Raw genomic sequence first — 24,634 nt, 5'->3', positions numbered from 1 at the left:
CATTTAGGTTGATTCCATATCTTGGCTATTGTGAATAATGTTGCAATAAATATGGAAGTGCAGATATCTCTTTGACATACTGATTTCAAATCCTTTGGCTATATACCCAGTAGCGGGATTTCTAGATCATATGGTAGTTATATTTTTAGTTTGTAGAACGTCTACACAATTTTCCATGATGACTCTACTAATTTACACTCCCACCAACAGCATACAAGGGTTGCCCCTTCTCTGCATCCTTGTCAACACTTGTTATTTTTTGTCTTTTCGATACTAGCCTTCCTGACGGGTGTGAGGTGATACCTCATTCTGTCTTTAACTAACATTTACATAATGATTAATGATTTTGTGCATTTTTTCACATATCTGTTGACCATTTGTATGCACACACGTCTCTCAAGAACACATAATAATTTTCAGTGACAGTCCAGTCTAAAACTATGTTTGGGATAAAAAATTAACTCAGTGGAAGCATAATATTGTTAAAGTACACCCAGATTTTGTCACTACACAGAGCATTTAACTTTTTTTTTTTTTTTTTTTTGAGAACGGAGTTTCGTTCCTGTTGCCCAGGCTGGAGTGCAATGGCATGATCTCAGCTCACTGCAACCTGCACCTCCCAGGTTCAAGTGATTCTCCTGCCTCAGCCTCCCGAGTAGCTGGGATTACAAGCATGCACCACCACACCTGGCTAATTTTGTATTTTTAGTAGAGACGGGATTTCTCCATGTTGGTCAGGCTGGTCTTGAACTCCCGACCTCAGGTGATTCGCCTTCCTTGGCCTCCCAAAGTGCTGGGATTACAGGCGTAAGCCACTACACTCTGTCCAGAACATTTAACATTTTAATCATAGTAGTTAATATTTTCTGAGTGCTTACTCTGTATCAGGCACTAGAATTATCTTCATTTCATAAAAAAGGAAAGTAAGGCTTCCAGGTGTCATTCACTCAGGGTCACAAAGCTAATAAATGGAACAGGAAATGGCACCAGGGCTGTCTAACCACAGTCAACCCACATAACTACATCACAGAGCTGTCCTGGTTTCCACCAGTCACATTTAGATTAATAGTGATAGCACAACTTTCTCTAAGATCAGTGGGGAGACCTTAGTTTAAGTAAAAAGACTATTCTGGTAAGTTTGCTTCCACGGTGAATTGACGTTGTTTCCTCTGGAGACAGAAAACTTCTACCAGCTTTTATTAAAAAAATTTTTTTTTCATAAAACCATAACACTTAAATTTTTTTTTTGTTTTTGAGACAGAGTCTCGTTCTGTCATCCAGGCTGGAGTGCAGTGGTGCAATCTCGGCTCACTGCAATCTCCGCCTCCCAGGTTCAAGCGATTCTCCTGCCTCAGCCTCCTGGGTAACTTGGAGTACAGGTGCGTGCGACCATGCCCGGCTAATTTTTGTATTTTTAGTAGAGACGGGGTTTCACCATGTTGGTCAGGCTGGTCTCGATCTCCTGACCTCGTGATCCACCGCCCTCGGACTCCCAAAGTGCTGGGATTACAGGCGTGAGGCACCCTGCCCATCCAACACTTAAATTTTAGTTTTTATCAAAGTAATATATGCACATCATTAAAAGAAATAAAATGCTGCTAAAGGGCTCATAACAAAACCTGGCAATATCCTGTAGCACTTCTTCCCACTGCGTGTCCTGCAAGAAACTGCTTTCATCACTTTTAGCTGTTTCTTCCGAATTTACCATTCCCAAATCCCTTCTCCTTTGCCACCTCCAATTCAGAGGCTAAACAACCAGCTGTTTGCTTTCTTAGCTTCCTTTGTAGCTAAGGATGGCTATATTATCCAGCTATAGCCAATGAGATGTTTGCTGGGGGCCTTTTACTTCCTGAACAAAGACACTTACACAGCTAATGCCATCTCCTTCCTTATTTCTGCTTTGAATATAGTCGTGCTGTCTGGAGCTGTAACAACCATCTTGTGACTATGTAGGGATTAGCATGAGGATGAAGACAACATGTTAAGGAAGAAAGTCAGAAAGAACCTGATTTCTTGATAACATCATTGAGCAGTTGAACCCATGCCGCACTTCCTGTTAACTGAAAAATAAATAAAGCCATATGTGTTTAAGACACTGTCAGTTGGGTGTTTTTTTGTTTGTTTGTTTGTTTGTTTTTACTTATGGCTGAAAGGAGTTTTAAGTGACGGACCACCATGATTCTTCATAATATTCTTCATAATATACTTATATTAGTATTTTTCTAACTTAGCAATTAGAGACATTATCTTTTGACATCTCCTTATGGTAGAAGAGGATTTATCTCTTTTCCATCCCCTATTTTCCCTCCATTTACTCTTTTCATAGGTTTATATCCCAATTCCTAGTAAATCAGTAGTCACTACAAAGTCAAGACATGTACTATAATTACCTTAAAATTTTTTTAAATGTTTCTGGTTTTAATAATTGCTTGATTTTTTTCCACTTGAATGTGCCTAGCCTTTGTTTTTCGCATTTGCTTCATCAGTTCATTTATAAACCTATTAGCATATTTTTTCATAAATGTGCAAGCTTATCAGCCCATTGATTTAAGAACACAATAAAATGCTGACTCGGAGCTCTGTGTAAGGGGAAGGGGCTTGTCAAGTCTACTATTGGGCTTTCCTTTAAGGTGACTGGATGGAGACTTGCACAATCTGCCAGAGGACCTCTAATTACAGAATGTGGAGACCATTGCTCTGGGACTGTTTGATTTCTTTGGTGAACTCTGATATTTTGCTGGAGTGTAGATACTTGGCTCTTGTGATTTCTACCCATGAAGTAAGGGGAAGGTGGAGGGAGATCAACTGTTCTAATACACACTTTTAATTATCCCCTGTTTGAGGCTTTATGTCTTGCTCCCACCATCAGGATACCTTTACTGCACCTCTCCAGGATTTGGCAGGGTAGATGAGCTCTCTCCCAGTGGATCCCTTCCCACATGTGGACTCTGCTCATTCCTTCCCCTGCCCTGCTTTCTCAGTTACCACCCCTCCCGCCCCTTTCTGCTTGCCAGAAAGTTATTGAAATCTCTTCACCACTGATGGGAACTCCTCCAGCTTTCTTTGGAGTTGTGAGTTTATACATTTGATTCCTTTACTCTTATTTTTTAGGATCTCAAGAGCTAGAGGAGACAAATGCATTCAGTCTTCTTGAATGGAAACCCAAATCTGCCACAGACTCTTTGGATATGTCAGGTCTGTAGAGCAACATCTGTGAACCATTGACAATGGAAACAGCGTGTGTTTGGGAATCTTATGGATTTGAGTTTGAATTCTTACTCTCTGACCTCTTTACTCAACTCACTTGTATCCATGGACCTTAATTTTCTCCTTTGTAAAGTGAGAATAATAATGTCTAATAATAATGTCTACTTGTTGGAGTTCTGGGAAGATTTCTGCAGATATTGTATGTATATAAAGCATTCAACAAAGGACACGGTAGGTGTAGGTTTCAAAAAAACAGGAGTGATCATTTTTTAATGGAAGCAAATGATTGGAAAGATTTAAATCAAGTTTTGTGAGGGGTGGGGGGCTTGGATGCCAGGATTTACTATTCTTGACATTGAGGAGCCTTGGCAGGCTTCTGAGCAAGAGAATGACTTGATCCCAAATAATTTTTAGGATTTTCCCTCATCTGGTCTAAGGAGGAAGCAAGAAGCTCTTGGCCCAGCAGCTCTTGGGTTAAAATCTTCATCTGCATCTGAGTTATTTGTAACTGTTGTCATAGCAACGAGTTTGGCAATTGAGCCAGTGCTGCAAGCTCCTGACAGTCTGGAGCGGAGGGCAGTGAAAAAAGATGGAAGATTCAGAACTGGAGTTATCTGTAACTAGCATCTCACTTTCCTGACTTATCTGAAGCTTCCAGGTTAAGATGAGGGTGAGAGTCCTTCAGGGTATGTCATTGGGTGTTAGAGACTCTCCTGTGCAATCAGGAGATTAGAGATATTTCTGATGTGAAAATAAGCTCTGAGAGGTCCAGCAGCTGACTCAAGGACACAACAAAGTAGGAATGGAGACAGGACTAGACTTTTAAAAAAGGACTTAGGGCCGTGGAACTGAAGCAAAATAAACCGGGAGGGGACCTTTGGAAATGTTTTGCCACCTCCCCACCAACACACACATGCCTTTTTGTGTTGTTCATATGAGGAACCTGGACCCAGAGTGGTTCAGAACAGACTCAGCTTCACACAGCAATTCTGGTGGTGACTTGGGAACAAAACCCAGAGGACTCGGGCCTCGCAGACCTGGGTACTTCCTGAGGAAGTGGCAGTCTAGGAGTCACAGTCCAGAGAAGCCCCTCTCTGCTAACTGCCAAGACAGGGCCTCCCAGGGTAACATTGATTTGACTGCCTTGGCCTTTGAGCTCCTCAAATCCAACATGCATGGGTCCAGGTCACATTTCCCCTCCCCCATGCCCTCCTTTGTCTGCATGTATATGTGTCCTCCTGCCTGTGGCATCGCTGTTGCCCAAATGGCAGCCCAGCCCCACCCAACCCTGGACCAAGCACACCTGCCACATGCTTCCCATCCATATTGCCTACAGGGCTAGGCATTTCTTGAACATTCTCTTATGTAATTCATTCCTCCCAATTATCATTCTCCATCTCCCAGTTTAGCAGGTGGAAACCTAAAGGACCAGAGAAAGATAGTGACTGGCCCAAAGTCACACAGTGAGTCTTAGCCCAAATCCCTCCTCCTCATAATGATCCTCCTCATTTTACATGTTTCTGCCCATTCTATCCCACACTGATTTCTCAGCCCTCAGAGTTCCTCTGGCACTTATCTTTGTCTTAATCACCCCCTTAAACTTGTGCAATTTCCTCTGCGTTCTCTGCCTTATGTGCAGCCTAAAATCCTCCTGTTTCCTCATAGCTGATCCACCAAGTCTAGTTGACTTTCTCCTTTCTGCCTTTCATATCCACCTTCTTTCCTCATCCTCTGCCACTGTCCTGTTTCAGTCTCAAAACCCCTCAAATGAACAACCTCAAGTCTACTCCCTAGCCCCCTGCTTCCAGAGTGGCCATGCACTGCATGAATTCAGGTGCATAAATGGTTGGATGATGAATGAAATTTGGATTCAGCTCTGTGATTGTGCATTGTTGCTTAAGAGAGCCTACGTGACATCACTTGTTGCCTGCCAGTTTTCCTTCTGCTCCAGGATGTGAATTCTCTAGGAGGGGGTTTGGGTCAGTTAATTCAGGGTAATGTGACCCAACAGTCCAAATTAGATCTAGTTAGACCTTGAGCAATGAGGTGTGGTGGAAGAAAAGGCATGCAGGATGGAAATTGAGAGGGCTTATGAAGTAGGTGCTATTATTTCCCCTCGCCCTTATAGGTAAGGAAACTAAGGCCCAGGGAGACAGTTCTAAGAGGAAAGTTTGTAACAGTGAACATATACATGAAGAAAAAAGAAACATCTCAAATAAATAACCTAACCTTACACCACAAGGAACTAGAAGAGCAAACTAATTCCAAGGTTAGCATAAGGAACGAAATAACAAAGATCAGAGGATAAAGGAAATAGAGCCTAGAAAAGCAATAGAAAAAAAATCAATACAACTAAGAGTTAGTTTTTTGAAAATACAAATAAAATCAAATACTTAGCTAGACGAAGAAAAAACAAAGGAGGCTGGGCGTGGTGGATCACGCCTGTAATCCCAGCAATTTGGAAGGCAGAGGCGGGCAGATCACCTGAGGTCAGGAGTTCGAGACCAGCCTAACCAACATGGTGAAACCCCATCTCTACTAAAAATACAAAATTCGCTGGGCATGGTGGTGCATGCTTGTAATCCCAGCTACTCGGGAGGCTGAGGCAGAAGAATCACTTTAACCAGGGAGGCGGAGGTTGTGGTGAGCTGAGGTTGCGCCATTGCACTCCATCCTGAGAAATAAGAGTGAAACTCTGTCTCAAAAAAAAAAAAAAAAGAAAGAAAGAAAAAGAAAAAAGAAAGGATATACATATAAAATCAGAAATGAAAGAGGAGACTTTACAACTGATACCAAAGAAATATAATGGATCATAAGAGACTTCTGTGCACAATTGTATGCCAACAATTTGGATAACCTAGAAGAAACTGATAAATTTCTACAAACATACAACCTATTGAAACTGGATTGCGAAAAAGTAGAAAATCTGAACAGACCAATAACAAGTAAGGCAATTGAATCAGTAATCAAAAATCTCCCAGTGAAGAAAAACCCAGGATCTGATTGCTTCACTGGTGAATTCTACCAAACATTTAAAGAATAATTAATACCAATTCTTCTCAAATTTTTCCAAAAAATGGAGGAGGAGGAAACACTTCCTAACCCTTTAACAAGACCAGCATTATCCTGGTACCAAAACCAGACAAAGACACCTTAAGAAAAGAAAACTGACTGGGCCCGGTGGCTCACACCTGTAATCTCAGCACTTTGGGAGGCCGAGGCGGGTGGATCACCAGAAGTCAGGAGTTCAAGACCAGCCTGGCCAACATGGTGAAACCGCGTCTCTACTAAAAATACAAAAATTAGCCAGGGGTGGTGGCTACTAGGGAGACTGAGGCAGAAGAATCACTTGAACCCAGGAGGCGGAGGTTGCAGTGAGCCGAGATCGCGCCATTGCTCTCCAGCCTGGGCAACAAGAACAAGACTCCGTCTCAAAAAAAGAAAAAGAAAAGAAAACTGCAGGCCAATATCCCTGATGAACATAGAGACAAAATTCCTCAACAAAATCCTAGCAAACTAAATTTAACAGTATATTAAAAGGATCATTCACCACAATCCAGTGGTATTTATCCATGCAATCTTTATCATGCATCACACACAAAAATCAGTTCAAAATGGATTAAAAACTGAGATGTAAGATCTGAAACCATAAAACTCCTAGAAAAAAACAGGTGAAAAGCCCCATGACATTGTTTTTCTCAATGATTTTTTGATGTGACACCGAGAGCACAGCTAACAAAAGCAAAAATAAATGAGACTACATCAAGCTAAAAAGTTTCTGCACAGCAAAGGGAATAATCAACAGAATGAAAAGGTAACCTATAGAATAGGTGGAAGTATTTGTAAACCGTATATCTGATAAAAGATTAATATGGATGAACCTTGAAAACTTCATGCTAAGTGAAATGAACCTGACACAGAAAGACAAATACTGGCCAGGTGCGGTGGCTCACGCCTGTAATCCCAACACTTTGGGAGGCTGAGGTGGGTGGATCACAAGATCAAGAAATCGAGAACATCCTGGCCAACATGGTGAAATCCCATCTCTACTAAAAATACAAAAATTAGCTGAGCATGGTGGCAGGCGCCTGTAGTCCCAGCTACTCTGGAGGCTGAGGCAGGAGAATCACTTGAACCCAGGAGGCAGAGGTTGCAGTGAGCCGAGATCGCACCACTGCACTCCAGCCTGGTGACAGAGCAAGACTCCTTCAAAAGAAAAAGAAAAAAAAAGACAAATACTGCATGGTCTCATATATATGTGTAATCTAAAAAAGATGAACTTGTAGAAAAAGAGTGTAGAAGTATAGTACCAGGGACCAAGAGCTAAGGGAACCAGGGAGATGTTGGTGAAAGGATATAAACTTTCAGTTAAAGATGAATAAGTTCTGGGGACCTAATGCACACAGCCTGATGACTACAGTTAATAATGATGCATCATATACTTGAAATTTTCTAGGAGAGTAAATATTAAGTATTTTTACCACAAAAAATAACTATGTGAGGTCATAGATATATTATTAGCTTGATCATGATAATCATTTCACTTTGTATATGTTAATCAAAACATCACATTGTGCATCTTTATATATATAATAAAAATTAATAAATGGATGAATGAATGAATTGACTTAAAATTTTAAGAAAAAGAAAATTTGGGGCCAGGTGCAGTGGCTCACTCCTGTAATCCCAGCAATTTGGGAGGCCAAGGCAGGCAGGTCACTTGAGGTCAGGAGTTCAAGACCAGCCTGACCAACATGGAGAAACCCCGTCTCTACTAAAAATACAAAATTAGCCGGGCATGGTGGTGCATGCCTGTAATCCCAGCTACTTGGGAGGCTGAGGCAGGAGAATTGCTTGAACCCGGGAGGTGGAGGATTCAGTGAGCTGCAATTGCGCCACTGCACTCCAGCCTGGGCAATAGAATGAGACTCTGTCTCGAAAACGAAAGAAAGAAAAAGAAAAAGAAAATTTGGGGAAAACCACATACTATCTACCACCCAAACACAACCAGTGTTAGCACCTTGGTGTATTTAGTCTATATTCTAGACCTTAACAAATAAACAGAACATAGTTGGGATCAGGCTGTACTGTCAATTTTATGCTGCAATTTGCATGTAAATATTTTCCCATTAGAATTCTTTATAAACATTATTTAAATGGCTCCAAAAATATGTCACTGAATAGATTTACTTACGGAATTCCTTCCTGTGTGGGTTTCAGCATTTCTTTCTTTCTTTCTTTCTTTTTTTTTTAATTTGTTTGACCATGTTTTAGGTTTGATTTTCTGTGTCTTATTTTGGGAGGTAATGTAAAGAAGGATTGTTGTTTGAAAGAGGTTAGGAAAAATAAGTAGGCTTTTTGGAAACGGTAGTATTTGAGGGGAACTTTGGAGTGTGTAATACATGCATAGGATAAACCCTTCAAACAACACAGGAAAGTATACAGTGAAAATTAAGTTTCTTTTTCACTGCTCACCCTCAGGTCCCAGTTCTCCACTGGGGATCACCACCGTTACCACTTTTTATGGTCTTTGTGTGGCTACTCTAAGCCCATGTAAGTATGTGTGTGTGTTTTCTTTTATATATGTATTTTGAAAATTTCAGGCTTACTCAAAGTTTCTAAGAAAAGCACAAGGAACTCCTGTGTACTCTTCACTCAGATTCCCCAAATGTTAACATTTTCTCACATTTGCTTTATCCTACTCCATTTATCCCTGTCTCTCATATATGTGTCTGTGTTTGTATGTTTACTTCTTTTTTCCCCTCAACAAGTTGAGAATCAGTTGCAGACATAGTACTCCATTACCCTTAAATAATTCTGGGTGTATTTTCTAAATCAAGGGATTATCTTATGTAAACAGAGTAATTATCAAAATCAGAAAACTAAAAAATACGTAATACTATTAAATACATAATCTACAGACCTTATTCAGAACTAGCCAATTTCCTCAACAACATTCTTTATAGCAAAAGAAAAAAACAAATCATGTGCATTCAGTTGTCATATCTCTTTAGTCTCCTACAATCTGGAAGAGATCCTTGGTCTTTTTTTTTTAGATGGAGTTTTGCTCTTGTTGCCCAGTCTGGAGTGTTAATGGCAAGATCTCGGCTCACTGCAACCTCCGCTTCCCTGGTTCAAGCGATTCTCCTGCTTCAGCCTCCCAAGTAGCTGGGATTTCACAGGCATGCACCACCACGCCCAGCTAATTTTGTATTTTTAGTGAAGACAGGGTTTCACCACGTTGGTCAGGGTGGTCTTGAACTCCTGACCTCACGTAATCCACTCACCTTGGCCTCCCAAAACACTGGGATTACAGGTGTGAGCCACCGTGCCCAGCCTCGGTCTTTCTTTATGGTTCATAACATTGTCATTTTTGGAGTTCAGGCTAATTATTTGTAGGCTGTCCCTTAATGTAAGTTTGTCTGATGTTTCCTCATGATTACATTCAGGTTATGGATTTTTTTTTTTTTTTTGAGACAGAGTCTCGCTCTGTTGCCCAGGCTGGAGTGCAGTGGGGTGATATTGGCTCACTGCAACCTCTGCCTCCCAGGTTCAAGTGATTCTCCGGCCTCAGCCTCCTGAGTAGCTGGGATTACAGGCACCCACAACCACGCCAGGCTAATTTTTGTATTTTTAGTAGAGGCGGGGTTTCACCATGTTTGTCAGGCTGATCTCCAACGCCTGACCCTGTGATCTGCCTACCTCAGCCTCCCAAAGTGCTGGGATTACAGGAGTGAGCCACTGCGCCCAGCCAGAGATTTTCAAATGCATTCTTTTTTTTTTAATTATACTTTAAGTTTTAGGGTACATGTGCACAATGTGCAGGTTTGTTACATATGTATACATGTGCCATGTTGGTGTGCTACACCCAGTAACTCATCATTTAGCATTAGGTATATCTCCAAATGCTATCCCTCCCCTCTCCCCCCACCCCACAACAGGCCCCAGTGTGTGATGTTCCCCTTCCAGTGTCCATGTGTTCTCATTGTTCAATTCCCACCTATGAGTGGGAACATGCGGTGTTTGGTTTTTTGTCCTTGTGATAGTTTGCTGAGAATGATGGTTTCCAGCTTCATCCATCTCCCTACAAAGGACATGGACTCATCCTTTTTTATGGCTGCATAGTATTCCATGGTGTATATGTGCCACATTATCTTAATCCAGTCTATCATTGTTGGACATTTGGGTTGGTTCCAAGTCTTTGCTATTGTGAATACTGCCGCAATAAACATATGTGTGCTTGTGTCTTTATAGCAGCATGATTTATAAGCCTTTGGGTATATACCCAGTAATGGGATGGCTGAGTCAAATGGTATTTCTAGTTCTAGATCCCTGAGGAATCCCCACACTGACTTCCACAATGGTTGAACTAGCTTATAGTCCCACCAACAGTGTAAAAGTGTTCCTATTTCTCCACATCCTCTCCAGCACCTGTTGTTTCCTGACTTTTTAATGATCACCATTCTAACTGGTGTGAGATGGTATCTCATTGTGGTTTTGATTTGCATTTCTCTGATGGCCAGTGATGGTGAGCATTTTTTCATGTGTCTTTTGGCTGCATAAATGTCTTCTTTTGAGAAGTGTCTGTTCATATCCTTTGCCCACTTTTTGATGGGGTTGTTTTTTTCTTGTAAATTTGTTTGAGTTCATTGCAGATTCTGGATATTAGCCCTTTGTCAGATGAGTAGATTGCAAAAATTTTCTCCCATTCTGTAGGTTGCCTGTTCACTCTGATGGTAGTTTCTTTTGCTGTGCAGAAGCTCTTTAGTTGAATTAGATCCCATTTGTCAATTTTGGCTTTTGTTGCCATTGCTTTTGGTGTTTTAGACATGAAGTCCTTGCCCATGCCTATGTCCTGAATGGTATTGCCTAGGTTTTCTTCTAGGGTTTTTATGGTTTTAGGTCTAACATTTAAGTCTTTCATCCACCTTGAATTAATTTTTGTATAAGGTGTAAGGAAGGGATCCAGTTTCAGCTTTCTACATATGGCTAGCCAGTTTTCCCAGCACCATTTATTAAATAGGGAATCCTTTCCCCATTTCTTGTTTTTGTCAGGTTTGTCAAAGATCAGATGGTTGTAGATATGTGGCATTATTTCTGAGGGCTCTGTTCTGTTCCATTGATCTATATCTCTGTTTTGGTACCAGTACCATGCTGTTTTGGTACCAGTACCATGCTGTTTTGGTTACTGTAGCCTTGTAGTATAGTTTGAAGTCAGGTAGCGTGATGCCTCTAGCTTTGTTCTTTTGGCTTAGGATTGACTTGGCCATGCGGGCTCTTTTTTGGTTCCATATGAACTTTAAAGTAGTTTATTCCAATTCTGTGAAGAAAGTCATTGGTAGCTTGATGGGGATGGCATTGAATCTATAAATTACCTTGGGCAGTATGGCCATTTTCACGGTATTGATTGTTCCTACCCATGAGCATAGAATGTTCTTCCATTTGTTTGTATCCTCTTTTATTTCATTGAGCAGTGGTTTGTAGTTCTCCTTGAAGAGGTCCTTCACATCCCTTGTAAGTTGGATTCCTAGGTATTTTATTCTCTTTGAAGCAATTGTGAATGGGAGTTCACTCATGATTTGGCTCTCTGTTTGTCTGTTATTGGTGTATAAGAATGCTTGTGATTTTTGCACATTGATTTTGTATCCTGAGACTTTGCTGAAGTTGCTTATCAGCTTAAGAAGATTTTGAGCTGAGACGATGGGGTTTTCTAGATATACAATCATGTCATCTGCAAACAGGGACAATTTGACTTCCTCTTTTCCTAATTGAATACCCTTTATTTCCTTCTCCTGCCTGATTGCCCTGGCCAGAACTTCCAACACTACGTTGAATAAGAGTGGTGAGAGAGGGCATCCCTGTCTTGTGCCAGTTTTCAAAGGGAATGCTTTCAGTTTTTGCCCATTCAGTATGATATTGGCTGTGGGTTTGTCATAAATAGCTCTTATTATTTTGAGGTATGTCCCATCAATACCTAATTTATTGAGAGTTTTTAGCATGAAGGGCTGTTGAATTTTGTCAAAAGCCTTTTCTGCATCTATCGAGATAATCATGTGGTTTTTGTCATTGGATCTGTTTATATGCTGGATTACGTTTATTGATTTGTGTGTGTTGAACCAGCCTTCTTGCATCCCAGGGATGAAGCCCACTTGATCATGGTGGATAAGCTTTTGGATGTGCTGCTGGATTTGGTTTGCCAGTATTTTATTGAGGATTTTTGCATCGATGTTCATCAGGGATATTGGTCTAAAATTCTCTTTTTTTGTTGTGTCTCTGCCAGGCTTTGGTATCAGGGTGATGCTGGCCTCATAAAATGAGTTAGGGAGGATTCCCTCTTTTCCTATTGATTGGAATGGTTTCAGAAGGAAAGGTACCAGCTCCTCCTTGTACTTCTGGTAGAATTCGGCTGTGAATCCACCTGGTCCTGGACTTTTTTTGGTTGGTAAGCTATTAATTATTGCCTCAATTTCAGAGCCTGTTATTGGTCTATTCAGAGATTCAACTTCTTCCTGGTTTAGTCTTGGGAGGGTGTATGTGTCCAGGAATTTATCCATTTCTTCTAGATTTTCTAGTTTATTTTCATAGAGGTGTTTGTAGTATTCTCTGATGGTAGTTTGTATTTCTGTGGGCTCGGTGGTGATATCCCCTTTGTCATTTTTTATTGCATCTGTTTGATTCTTCTCTCTTTTCTTCTTTATTAGTCTTGGTAGCGGTCTATCAATTTTGTTGATCTTTTCAAAAAACCAGCTCCTGGATTCATTGATTTTTTGAAGGGTTTTTTTGTATCTCTATGTCCTTCAGTTCTGCTCTGATTTTAGTTATTTCTTGCCTTCTGCTAGCTTTTGAATGTGTTTGCTCTTGCTTCTCTGGTTCTTTTCATTGTGATGTTAGGGTGTCAATTTTAGATCTTTCCTGCTTTCTCTTGTGGGCATTTAGTGCTATCAATTTCCCTCTACACACTGCTTTGAATGTGTCCCACAGATTCTGGTATGTTGTGTCTTTGTTCTTGTTGGTTTCAAAGAACGTCTTTATTTCTGCCTTCATTTCGTTATGTACCCAGTAGTCTTTCAGGAGCCGGTTGTTCAGTTTCCATGTAGTTGAGCGGTTTTGAGTGAGTTTCTTAATCCTGAGTTCTAGTTTGATTGCACTGTGGTCTGAGAGACAGTTTGTTATAATTTCTGTTCTTTTACATTTGCTGAGGAGTGCTTTACTTCCAAGTATGTGGTCAATTTTGGAATAGGTGTGGTGTGGTGCTGAAAAGAATGTATATTCTGTTGATTTTGGGTGCAGAGTTCTGTAGATATCTATTAAGTCCACTTGGTGCAGAGGTGAGTTCAGTTCCTGGATATCCTTGTTAACTTTCTGTCTCGTTGATCTGTCTAATGTTGACAGTGGGGTGTTAAAGTCTCCCATTATTATTGTGTGGGAGTCCAAGTCTCTTTGTAGGTCTCTAAGGACTTGCTTTATGAATCTGGCTGCTCCTGTATTGGGTGCATATATATTTAGGATAGTTAGCTCTTCTTGTTGAATTGATCCTTTTACCATTATGTAACGGCCTTCTTTGTCTCTTTTGATCTTTGTTGGTTTAAAGTCTGTTTTATCAGAGACTAGGATTGCAACCCCTGCCTTTTTTGTTTTCCATTTGCTTGGTAGATCTTCCTCCATCCCTTTATTTTGAGCCTATGTGTGTCTCTGCAGGTGAGATGGGTTTCCTGAATACAGCACACTGATGGGTCTTGACTCTATCCAATTTGCCAGTCTGTGTCTTTTAATTGGAACATTTAGCCCGTTTACATTTAAGGTTAATATTGTTATGTGTGAATTTGAGCCTGTCATTATGATGTTAGCTGGTTATTTTGCTCGTTAGTTGATGCAGTTTCTTCCTAGCCTCAATGGTGTTTACAATTTGGCATGTTTTTGCAGTGGCTGGTACTGGTTGTTCCTTTCCATGTTTAGTGCTTCCTTCAGGAGCTCTTTTAGGGCAGGCCTGGTGGTAACAAAATTTCTCAGCATTTGCTTGTCTGCAGAGGATTTTATTTCTCCTTCACTTAGGAAGCTTAGTTTGGCTGGATATGAAATTCTGGGTTGAAAATTCTTTTCTTTAAGAATGTTGAATATTGGCCCCCACTCTCTTCTGGCTTGTAGAGTTTCTGCCGAGAGATCAGCTGTTAGTCTGATGGGCTTCCCTTTGAGGGTAACCCGACCTTTCTCTCTGGCTGCCCTTAATATTTTTTCCTTCATTTCAACTTTGGTGAATCTGACAATTATGTGTCTTGGAGTTGCTCTTCTCGAGGAGTATCTTTGTGGTGTTGTCTGTATTTCCTGAATTTGAATGTTGGCCTGCCTTGCTAGATTGGGGAAATTCTCCTGGATAATATCCTGCAGAGTGTTTTCCAACTTGGTTCCATTCTCCCTGTCACTTTCAGGTACACCTATGAGACGTAGATTTGGTCTTTTCACATAGTCCCGTATTTCATGGAGGCTTTGCTCGTTTCTTTCTATTCTTTTTTCTCTAAACTTCTCTTCTCACTTCATTTCATTCATTTGATCTTCCATCACTGATACCCTTTCTTCCAGTTGATCGAATCGGCTACTGAGGCTTGTGCATTCGTCACATAGTTCTCGTGCCTTGGTTTTCAGCTCCATCAGGTCCTTTAAGGACTTCTCTGCATTAGTTATTCTAGTTAGCCGTTTGTCTAATTTTTTTCAAGGTTTTTAACTTCTTTGCCATTGATTCGAAATTCCTCCTTTAGCTCGGAGTAGTTTGATCATCTGAAGCCTTCTTCTCTCAACTCATCAAAGTCATTCTCTGTCCAGCTTTGTTCTGTTGCTGGTGAGGAGCTGCGTTCCTTTGGAGGAGGAGTGGCACTCTGATTTTTAGAGTTTCCAGTTTTTCTGCTCTGTTTTTTCCCCATCTTTGTGGTTTTATCTACCTTTGGTCTTTGATGATGGTAACATACAGATGGGGTTTTGGTGTGGATGTCCTTTCTGTTCGTTAGTTTTCCGTCTAACAATCAGGACCCTCAGCTGCTGGTCTGTTGGAGTTTGCTGGAGGTCCACTCCAGACCCTGTTTGCCTGGGTATCAGCAGCGGAGGCTGCAGAACAGCAGATATTGGTGAACAGCAAATGTTGCTGCCTGATCGTTCCTCTGGAAGTTTTGTCTCAGAGGAGTACCCGGCCGTGTGAGGTGTCAGACTGCCCCTACTGGGGGGTGCCTCCCAGTTAGGCTACTCGGGGGTCAGGGACCCACTTGAGGAGGCAGTCTGTCCGTTCTCAGATCTCCAGCTGCATGCTGGGAGAACCACTACTCTCTTCAAAGCTGTCAGATAGGGACATTTAAGTCTGCAGAGGATTCTGCTGCCTTTTGTTTGGCTATGCCGTGCCCCCAGAGGTGGAGTCTACAGATGCAGGCAGGCCTCCTTGAGCTGCGGTGGGCTCCACCCAGTTCGAGCTTCCTGGCCACTTTGTTTACCTACTCAAGCCTCAGCAATGGTGGGCACCCCTCCCCCAGCCTCGCTGCCGCCTTGCAGTTTGATCTCAGACTGCTGTGCTAGCAATGAGCGAGGCTCCGTGGGTGTAGGACCCTCTAAGCCAGGGGCAGGATATAATCTCCTGGTGTGCCGTTTGCTAAGACCATTGGAAAAGTGCAGTATTAGGGTGGGAATGACCCGTTTTCCAGGTGCTGTCACCCCTTTCTTTGACTAGGAAAGGGAATTCCCTGACCCCTTGTGCTTCTCGGGTGAGGCGATGCCTCGCCCTGCTTTGGCTCATGCTTGTTGCACTGCACCCACTGTCCTGCACTCACTGTCCGACACTCCCCAGTGAGATGAACCCAGTACCTCAGTTGGAAATGCAGAAATCACCCGTCTTCTGCATCACTCACGCTGGGAGCTGTAGACTGCAGCTGTTCCTATTCGGCCATCTTGGCTCCCTCAAATGCATTCTTTTGACATGTATTAGTTAACTTTCCAGTCTAAGGGAGCACTTTCCTTTCTACATTTATTTATTTATATCCTCACGAGCTCATGGTTGTTGACTTAGTTCATTTTGTGTTGCTATAACAGAATCCCTGAGGCTGGGTAATTTATAAAGAAAGGAGGTTTACTTAGCTCCTGATTCTGCAGGCTGGAAGTTCCATGGCATAGCCCTGGCTTCTGATGAGGGCTTTTGTGCTGTGTCATAATGTGGCAGAGAAGGTCGAAGAGGAGGTGAACATATGCAAAGAGACAAAATCGGAAGGGGTGCCCTGGCTTTATAACAACCCACTCTTGGGGTAATTAATCGATTCCTGTGAGAACTAACCCAGTCTTGCCAGAGTGAGAACTCACTCGCTACCTTCAAAACAGCATGAAGCGATTCATGAGGAATCTGCTCCCACTGACAAACACCTCCCACTAAGCCTCAACTCCCAACACTGCCACACTGGGGATCAAAATTCAACATGAGTTTTGGTGGGGACAAACAAACCATATCCAAACCACAGCAGTTGTCTATTTTACTCAATTGGTTATAACTCATTAATAAATATCGTTCTTTATTCTGATGTTCAAATACTCTATATTTGACCAGTAGGAAGCCCTCCAAACTCCTGTGTCCTTTGGCATGTCTCCATCTTACTTTGAGCACCTCCTTGATTTCTGGTACCACAAGAAATCTAGGTCCATCTTGTATTTTAACTACCACATCCCTGGAATCAGCCAGTTTTCCAAAGAGTCCTGATTCTTTTTGGTAGAGAATAGAATTTTTAAAAAAGAGCAGGAGTAGCTATACTTATCTTAGACAAAATAGATTTCAAGGCAAAAACTGTAAGAAGAGACAAAAAAGTCACTATATAATGATAAAGGGGTCAATTCAGCGAGAGAATATGACAATTTTAAGTATATATGCACCCAGAACTGGAGCACACAGATATATAAAACAAAGATTATTAGACCTAAGAGAGAGATAGGCCCTGATATAACAGCTGGAGACATCAACACCCCATTTTCAGCATTGGACAGATTTTCCAAACAGAAAATCAACAAAGAAACATCAGACTTAATATCTACTATAGGCTAAATGAATCTAATAGATATTTACAGAATATTTCATCCAATGGCTACAGAATACACATTCTTTTCCTCAGCACATGGATCATTCTCAAAGATAGATCATATGTTAGGTCACAAAACAAGTCTTAAAATGTTCAAAAAAATTGAAATAATATCAAGCATCTTCTCTGACCACAATGGAATAAAACTAGAAATTAATAGCAAGAGGAATTTTGGAACTATAAAAATATATAGAAATTAAACTATATGCTCCTGAATGACCAGTGGGTCAATGAAGAAATTAAGAAGGAAATGAAAAAAAATTATTGAAACAAATGATAATGGAAATACAAAAAACCACCAAAGCCTATGGGATACAGCAAAAGTAGTACTAAGAAGAAAGTTTATAGCTATAAATGCCTACATCAAAAAAAGAGGGAAAAACTTCAAATAATCTAATGATGCATCTTAAAGAACTAGAAAAGCAAGAGCAAATCAAACCCCAAATTAGTAGAAGAAAATAAACAATAAAGATCAGAGGAGAAATAAATGAAATTGAAATGAAAAAAACAATGCAAAAGATCAGTGAAAAAATGTTGATTTCTTGAAAAGTTAAACACACTTGCCAAACCTTTAGCCAGACTAAAAAAAAAGAGAGAAGATACAAATTAATAAAATCAGAAATGAAAAGGAGACATTTCAACTGATACTGCAGAAATTCAAAGGATCATCAGTGACTACTATGAGCAACTCTATGCCAATAAATTGGAAAATCTAGACGATATGGACAAATTCCTAGATACACACAACGTGTCAAGATTGAACCAGGAAAAAACCCAAAATCTGAACAGACCGAAAGCAAATAACAAGATTGAAACCATAACAAAAAGTCTCCCAGTAAAGACAAGCTAAGGACCTGATGGCTTCCCTGCTGAACTCTAGCAAACATTTAAGGAAGAAGTAATACGAGTCCTACTCAAACTATTCCAAAAATTAGAAGAGGAAAGGCTGGGTGCGGTGGCTCACACCTGTAATCCCAGCACTTTGGGAGGCCAAGGCGGGTGGATCACCTGAGGTCGGAAGTTCAAGCCTGACCAACACGGAGAAACCCCATCTTTACTAAAAATACAAAAATTAGCTGGGCGTGGTGGTGCATGCCTGTAATCCCAGCTACTAGGGAGGATGAGGCAGGAGAATCACTTGAACCTGGGAGGCGGAGGTTGCGGTGAGCCGAGAGCGCACCATTGCACTCCAGCCTGCACAACAAGAGTGAAACTCTGACTCAAAAAAAAAAAAAAAAGACGAGGAAAGAATACTTTCAAATTCATTCTACAAGGTCAGTATTACCCAGATACCAAAACCAGACAAAGACACATCAAAAAAAGAAAACTACAGGCCAATATCTCTGATGAATATTGATGCAAAAATCCTCAACAAAATACTAGCAAACTGAATTCAACAATACATTAGAAACATCATTCATCATGACCAAGTGGGATTTATCCCTGGGATGCAAGGATGGTTCAACATATGCAAATCAATTAATGTGATACATAATGTCAACAGAATGAAGGATCAAAACCATATGATCATTTAAATTGATGCTGAAAAAGTATTTGATAAAATTCAACATCCGTTCATGATAAAAAAAAAACCCTCAAAGACTGGGTATAGAAGGAATATAACTCAACATTATAAAAGCCATATATGACAGACCCACAGCTAGTATCATACTGAATGGGGAAAAACTGAAAGCTCTTCCCCCAAGATCTGGAAAATGAAAAAGATGCCCACTTTCACCAGTGTTATTTAATAGTACTGGAAGTCCTAGCTAGAGCCATCAGATAAGAGAAAGATATAAAGAAAAAAGACCCAGACCACAAAAGACCCAGAACAGCCAAAGCTATCCTAAGCAAAAATAACAAAACTGGAGGAATCACATTACCTGACTTCAATTTATACTACAGAGTTATAGTAACCAAAACAGCATGACACTGGCATAGCAACAGACACATAAACCAGTGGAACAGAATAGAGAGCCCAGAAACAAATCCACACATCTACAGTGAACTCACTTTTGACAAAGGCGCTGAGAACATATACTGGGGAAAAGACAGCCTCTTCGATAAATGGTTCTGGGAAAACTGGATATCCATATGCAAAATAATGAAAGTAGACCCCTATCTCTTGCCATATAAAAAATCAAATCAAAATGGATTAAAGACTTAAAACTAAGACCTCAAACTATGAAACTACTACAAGAAAACATTGGGGGAAGATCTCCAGGACACTGAGCTGGGCAAAAAATTCTTGAGCACAACAACCCACAAGCACAGGCAACTAAAGCAAAAATGGGCAAATAGGATCACATCAAGATAAAAAGCTTCTGCACAGCAAAGGATACAATCAGCAAAGTGAAGAGGCAATCCACAGAATGAGAGAAAATATTTGCAAACTACCCGTCTGACAAGGGATTAATAGCCAGAATACAGCTGGGCATGATGGCTCACACTTGTAATCCCAGCACTTTGGGAGGCTGAGGCAGGTGGATCACATGAGGTCAGGAGTTCAGGACCAGCCTGGCCAACATGGTGAGACCCCCGTCTCTACTAAAAATACAAAATTAGCCGGGCGTTGTGGTGCATGCTTGTAATCCCAGCTACTCAGAAGAATCGCTCGAACCTGGGAGGTGGAGGTTGCGGTGAGCTGAGATTGCACCATTGTACTCCAGCCTAGGTGACAAGAGCGAAACTCTGTCTCAAAAAAAATAAAAACCAGAATATATAAGGAGCTCAAAAAATGGGCAAAAGATTTGCATAGACATTTCTCAAAAGAAGATATACCAATGGCAAACAGGTATATGAAAAGGTGATCATCAGAGAAATGCAAATCAAAACTACAATAAGATATCATTTCACCCCAGTTAAAAAGGCAGGCAAAAAACAGGCAGCAACAAATGCTAGTGAGGATGTGGAGAAAAGGGAACCCTCATACACAGTTATTAGGAATGTAAATTAGTACAATCACTATGAAGAACAATTTAGAGGTTCCTTAAAAAACTAAAAATTGAGCTATCATATGATCCAGCAATCCTACTGTGGGTATATATCCAAAAGAAAAGAAATCGTCATATCAAAGAGATATCTGCACTCCTGTGTTTGTTGCAGTGCTGTTTAAAATAGCTAAGATTTGGAAGTGACCTAAATGTCCATCAACAGATGAGGGGATAAAGACAATGTGGTACATGTACACAATGGAATAATATTCAGCCATAAAAAAGAATGAGATTGGCCGGGCGTGGTGGCTCACACCTGTAATCCCAGCACTTTGGGAGGCCGAGGCAGGCAGATCACGAGGTCAGGAGTGCGAGACCATCCTGGCCAACATGGTGAAACCCCGTCTCTACTAAAAATACAAAAATTAGCCAGGTGTGGTGGCATGTGCCTGTAGTTCCAGCTACTTGGGAGGCTGAGGCAGGAGAATCGCTTGAACCTGGGCGGCAGAGGTTGCAGTGAGCCAAGATGGCACCACTGCACACACCAGCCTGGTGACAGAGCAAGATCCCGTCTTAAAAAAAATCTTAAAAAAAAAAAAAAGAGATCCTATCATTTGAACAACATGGATGGAACTAGAGATCATTGGTAAGTGAAATAAGCCAGGCACAGAAAGACAAACAAACATTGCACGTTCTCACTTATTTGTGGGATCTAAAAATCAAAACAATTGAACTCATGGGCATAGAGAGTAGAAGGATGGTTACCAGAGGCTGGGAAGGGTAGTGACAAGGGAGGAAATGCAGGGAAGATTAATGGGTACAAAAAAAATAGAAAGAATGAATAAGACCTACTTATTTGATAGCACAACAGGGTGACTATAGTCAATAATAATTGTACATTTTAAAATAACTAAAAGAGTGTAACTGGATTGTTTGTGACTCAAAGGACGAATGCCTGAGGGGATGGATACCCCATTCTCCATAATGTGCTAATTTCTCATTGCATGCCTGTAACAAAACACCATATACATAAATATACACACCTACTATATCCCACAAAAATTAAAAATAGAAAGAGGAAAGAAAAAGAAAAGCACATAGAAGAAAATGAAGATAAAGTACCAAAAATATCACCAGAAGAAATCACCATGTGCATCTTTGTATGATTACATCATCTTTGTATATAGTTATAGATATATTTTACAAATATAAATTATGATTTTTGTAACCTGTGTTGTCACTATTAAAACTTTCACAAATGTTAAAAAATAGAGAATTCTGCAAATAAAGTAGATTGTATCCATATAATGGAGGAATACTATGCAATCATTCAAATGCATGCTAAAGGCAGACAAAAAAATTTGAATTGGGTTATGGTCAAAAAGAACCTTAGCCTAACCTTAAAGCTTTAAAAAATTTTAAGGAGCCCGGCGTGGTGGCTGACGCCTGTAATCCCAGCACTTTGGGAGGCCAAGGCAGGCGGATCACGAGGTCAGGAGATCAAGACCATCCTGGCTAACACAGTGAAACCCCATCTCTACTAAAAATACAAAAAATTAGCCAGGTGTGGTGGCGGGCACCTGTAGTCCCAGCTACTCGGGAGGCTGAGGCAGGAGAATGGTGGGAACCCAGGAGGCAGAGCTTGCAATGAGCCAAGATCGCGCCACTGCACTCCAGCCTGGGCGACAGAGCAAGACTCCGTCTCAAAAAAAAAAAAAATTAAGGCCAGGTGTGGTGACTCATGCCTGTAATCCCAGCACTTTGGGAGGCCAAGGCAGGAGGATCACAAGGTCGAGAGATCTAGACCATCCTGGCCAATGTAGCGAAATCTCATCTCTACTAAAAATACAAAAAATTAGCTGGGCGTGGCATGCGCCTGTAGTTCCAGCTACTTGGGAGGCTGAGGCAGGAGAATAGCTTGAACCTGGGAGGCAGAGGTTGCAGTGAGCTGAGATTGCGCCACTGCACTCCAGCCTGGGTGACAGAGCAAGACTCCATCTCAAAAAAAAAAAAGAATTTAAGGAGAGGCTAGTTCTATATTACTTGCATAATTAAAAATTATTTAAAAATAAAAATAAGGATAAAGGAATAAGAAAATTACACATCTACAGGCCGAGCACGGTGGCTCACGCCTGTAATCTCAGCACTTTGGGAGGGTGAGGTGGGCGGATCATGAGATCAGGAGTTTGAGACCAGACTGGCCAACATGGTGAAACCCTGTCTCTACTAAAAATGCAAAAATTAGCTGGGCGTGGTGGCAGGAGCCTGTAATCCCAGCTACTCGGGAGGCTGAGGCAGGAGAATCGTTTGAACCCGGGAGGCAGAGGTTGCAGTGAGCCAATATCGTGCCATTGCACTCCAGCCTGGGCAACAAGTCGAGACTCCGTCTCAAAAAAAAAAAAAAAAGAAAGAAAGAAAGAAAAGAAAATTACACATCTACATATCTTTGAAAGATAGCAAAGTATAGTATTAAGTTAAAAAGGAAATTGCAAAACAATAGCTGTAGTGTGATCCTATTTTTGATAAAAATCTATTTCCTATTAGTAGGATATAAAGAAAAATATATACCAAATATATAGTTATATATACAGTATATGTAATGCATATAACTATGTAAGTATATAGTTATATATAAAAATATATACCAGATATATATCAAATATATAGTTATCTTGGGAGTGTGGGATTATGAGGGATTTTTCACTTTCTACACTGAATATTTATGTAACGTTCAATTTTTTTTTTTTTTTTTTTTTTTTGAGACAGAGTCTCACACTGTTGCCCAGGCTGGAATGCAGTGGTGTGATCTTGGCTCACTGCAAATTTTGCCTTATGGGTTCAAGCGATTTTCCTGCCTCAGCCTCCCGAGTAGCTGGCATTACAGGTGCTCACCACCACGCCTGGCTAATTTTTGTATTTTTAGTAGATACGGGGTTTTGCTATGTAGGCCAGGCTGGTCTCGAACTCCTGACCTCGTGTTTCACCCGCCCCGGCCTCCCAAAGTGCTGGGATTACAGGCATGAGCCACTGCACCCAGCCACGTTCAAATTTTTATAACATGTATGTATCACTTTTGTAAGCAGAAAAAATTGAAGATATATATCTTTAAATATTCTCACCCCCATATCCTTTACTAGTCAGAGTTCTTGAATGAAAGCAATGGCAGTAACTCTGGTTAAATGTAGCAGAAAACACTATTCTTAAAAGATGTGGTAGAGTCAATTACTGTTTGCTGAATTTCCCAGTCCTCTTAGAGGAAGAGGAGGCCATGTCACTAGCTCTGACCAATGAGCCAGAGAACTGGTGCTCAACCCTCCTGCACTCTCTTCCTCTGCTATGACATCCATAAAGGCCTCGGGTACTAGATGAGATAGCCACAAGATGATGGAGCTTCCATCAGCCTGGATACCTTAGTTACCTCTTGGAAGGGAGCTGTTCTGACCTGCAGTACATTTTGCGTAAGCAAGAAATAAACTTGTGTGTGTCAAGTCATTGAGATTTGGGCTTTTAAACTGTTATTGGCCAGACACAGTGGCTTATGTTTGTAATCCCAGCACTTTGGGAGGCCAAGATGGGCAGATGGCCCAGGAGCTCAAGACTGGCCTGGGCAACATGGCAAAACCCTGTCTCTACAAAAAATACAAAAATTAGCTGGGTGTGTTGTTGTGCACCTGTGGTCCCAGCTACTTACTTGGGAGGCTGAAGTGGAAGCATCACCTGAACCTGGGGAGATCAAGGCTACTGTGAGTCATGATCACACCACTGCACTCCAGCCTAGGAGACAGCATGACACTCTGTCTCAAAAAAGTAAAATAAAATAAAATATTATTATTCAAAGCATAAGCCAACCTACCCTGACTAAGAGAAAGGGGTGTCAGGTAATCCAGGGGATCCATGAGAGGCCTGGAGAACCAGGCAGGGTCAGGAACCAAGGATGACATGACATAACACAGCTAAGATTTCCAACACAGCCCCAACTGCAGATGAAAATACCTTCCATCTTCTCTAGGTCAATCCTGGGGCCATAAATTGCTCTGTCGGGAGCCACTAAAAACTCACATTCCCCAACTTCTACCCGGCCCTCTATGCTCTCTGGCAATCTTGTTTCCCGATCAGTTCTCCAAATCTTCATGGTCGCTCTGCCAAACTCCCATCCTCCTCAGCGTTTTCACAATTCTACTTTACCTTTGCCCTCGGCAGATGACCTCATCCCCTACCGAATTGAAAAGAGAAGACTTCCGACAACGATGTCTTCTACTCCTTGACATGGAGTACATGCAAACTCCTGAGCATCCCAATCTGACTACTCTTTGCTCTTTCCCTCCTATTCCAGGGGAAGAGGTGCCCCTTTTCTTGTTGACTAATCCTTCCACCTGAATTCTGTGCCCCATTCCCTTCTAC

The 24,634-nt window shown here is 41.2% G+C and overlaps 1 protein-coding gene across 1 annotated transcript in view; it reads right to left on the bottom strand.

Annotated features, from left to right (window-relative positions):
* LOC101135450 (large ribosomal subunit protein bL32m-like) overlaps positions 1 to 24,365 on the bottom strand; it is a 33,498-nt gene extending 9,133 nt beyond the window's left edge. Inside the window, exons 1-3 of the mRNA XM_055375809.2 lie at positions 24,227 to 24,365; positions 16,826 to 16,929; positions 5,118 to 5,170 (exon numbers count right to left, since the gene is read on the bottom strand). Of these exons, the coding sequence (XP_055231784.1) occupies positions 5,118 to 5,170; positions 16,826 to 16,929; positions 24,227 to 24,365 (296 nt within the window). The remainder of the gene's footprint in view (positions 1 to 5,117; positions 5,171 to 16,825; positions 16,930 to 24,226) is intronic.
* Between the last annotated feature and the right edge of the window lie 269 nt (positions 24,366 to 24,634).

The sequence above is a fragment of the Gorilla gorilla genome, chromosome X (genome assembly GCF_029281585.2).
Source record: "Gorilla gorilla gorilla isolate KB3781 chromosome X, NHGRI_mGorGor1-v2.1_pri, whole genome shotgun sequence".
Taxonomy (NCBI): domain Eukaryota; kingdom Metazoa; phylum Chordata; class Mammalia; order Primates; family Hominidae; genus Gorilla; species Gorilla gorilla.
This window is presented reverse-complemented; position numbering and strand designations above follow the sequence as displayed.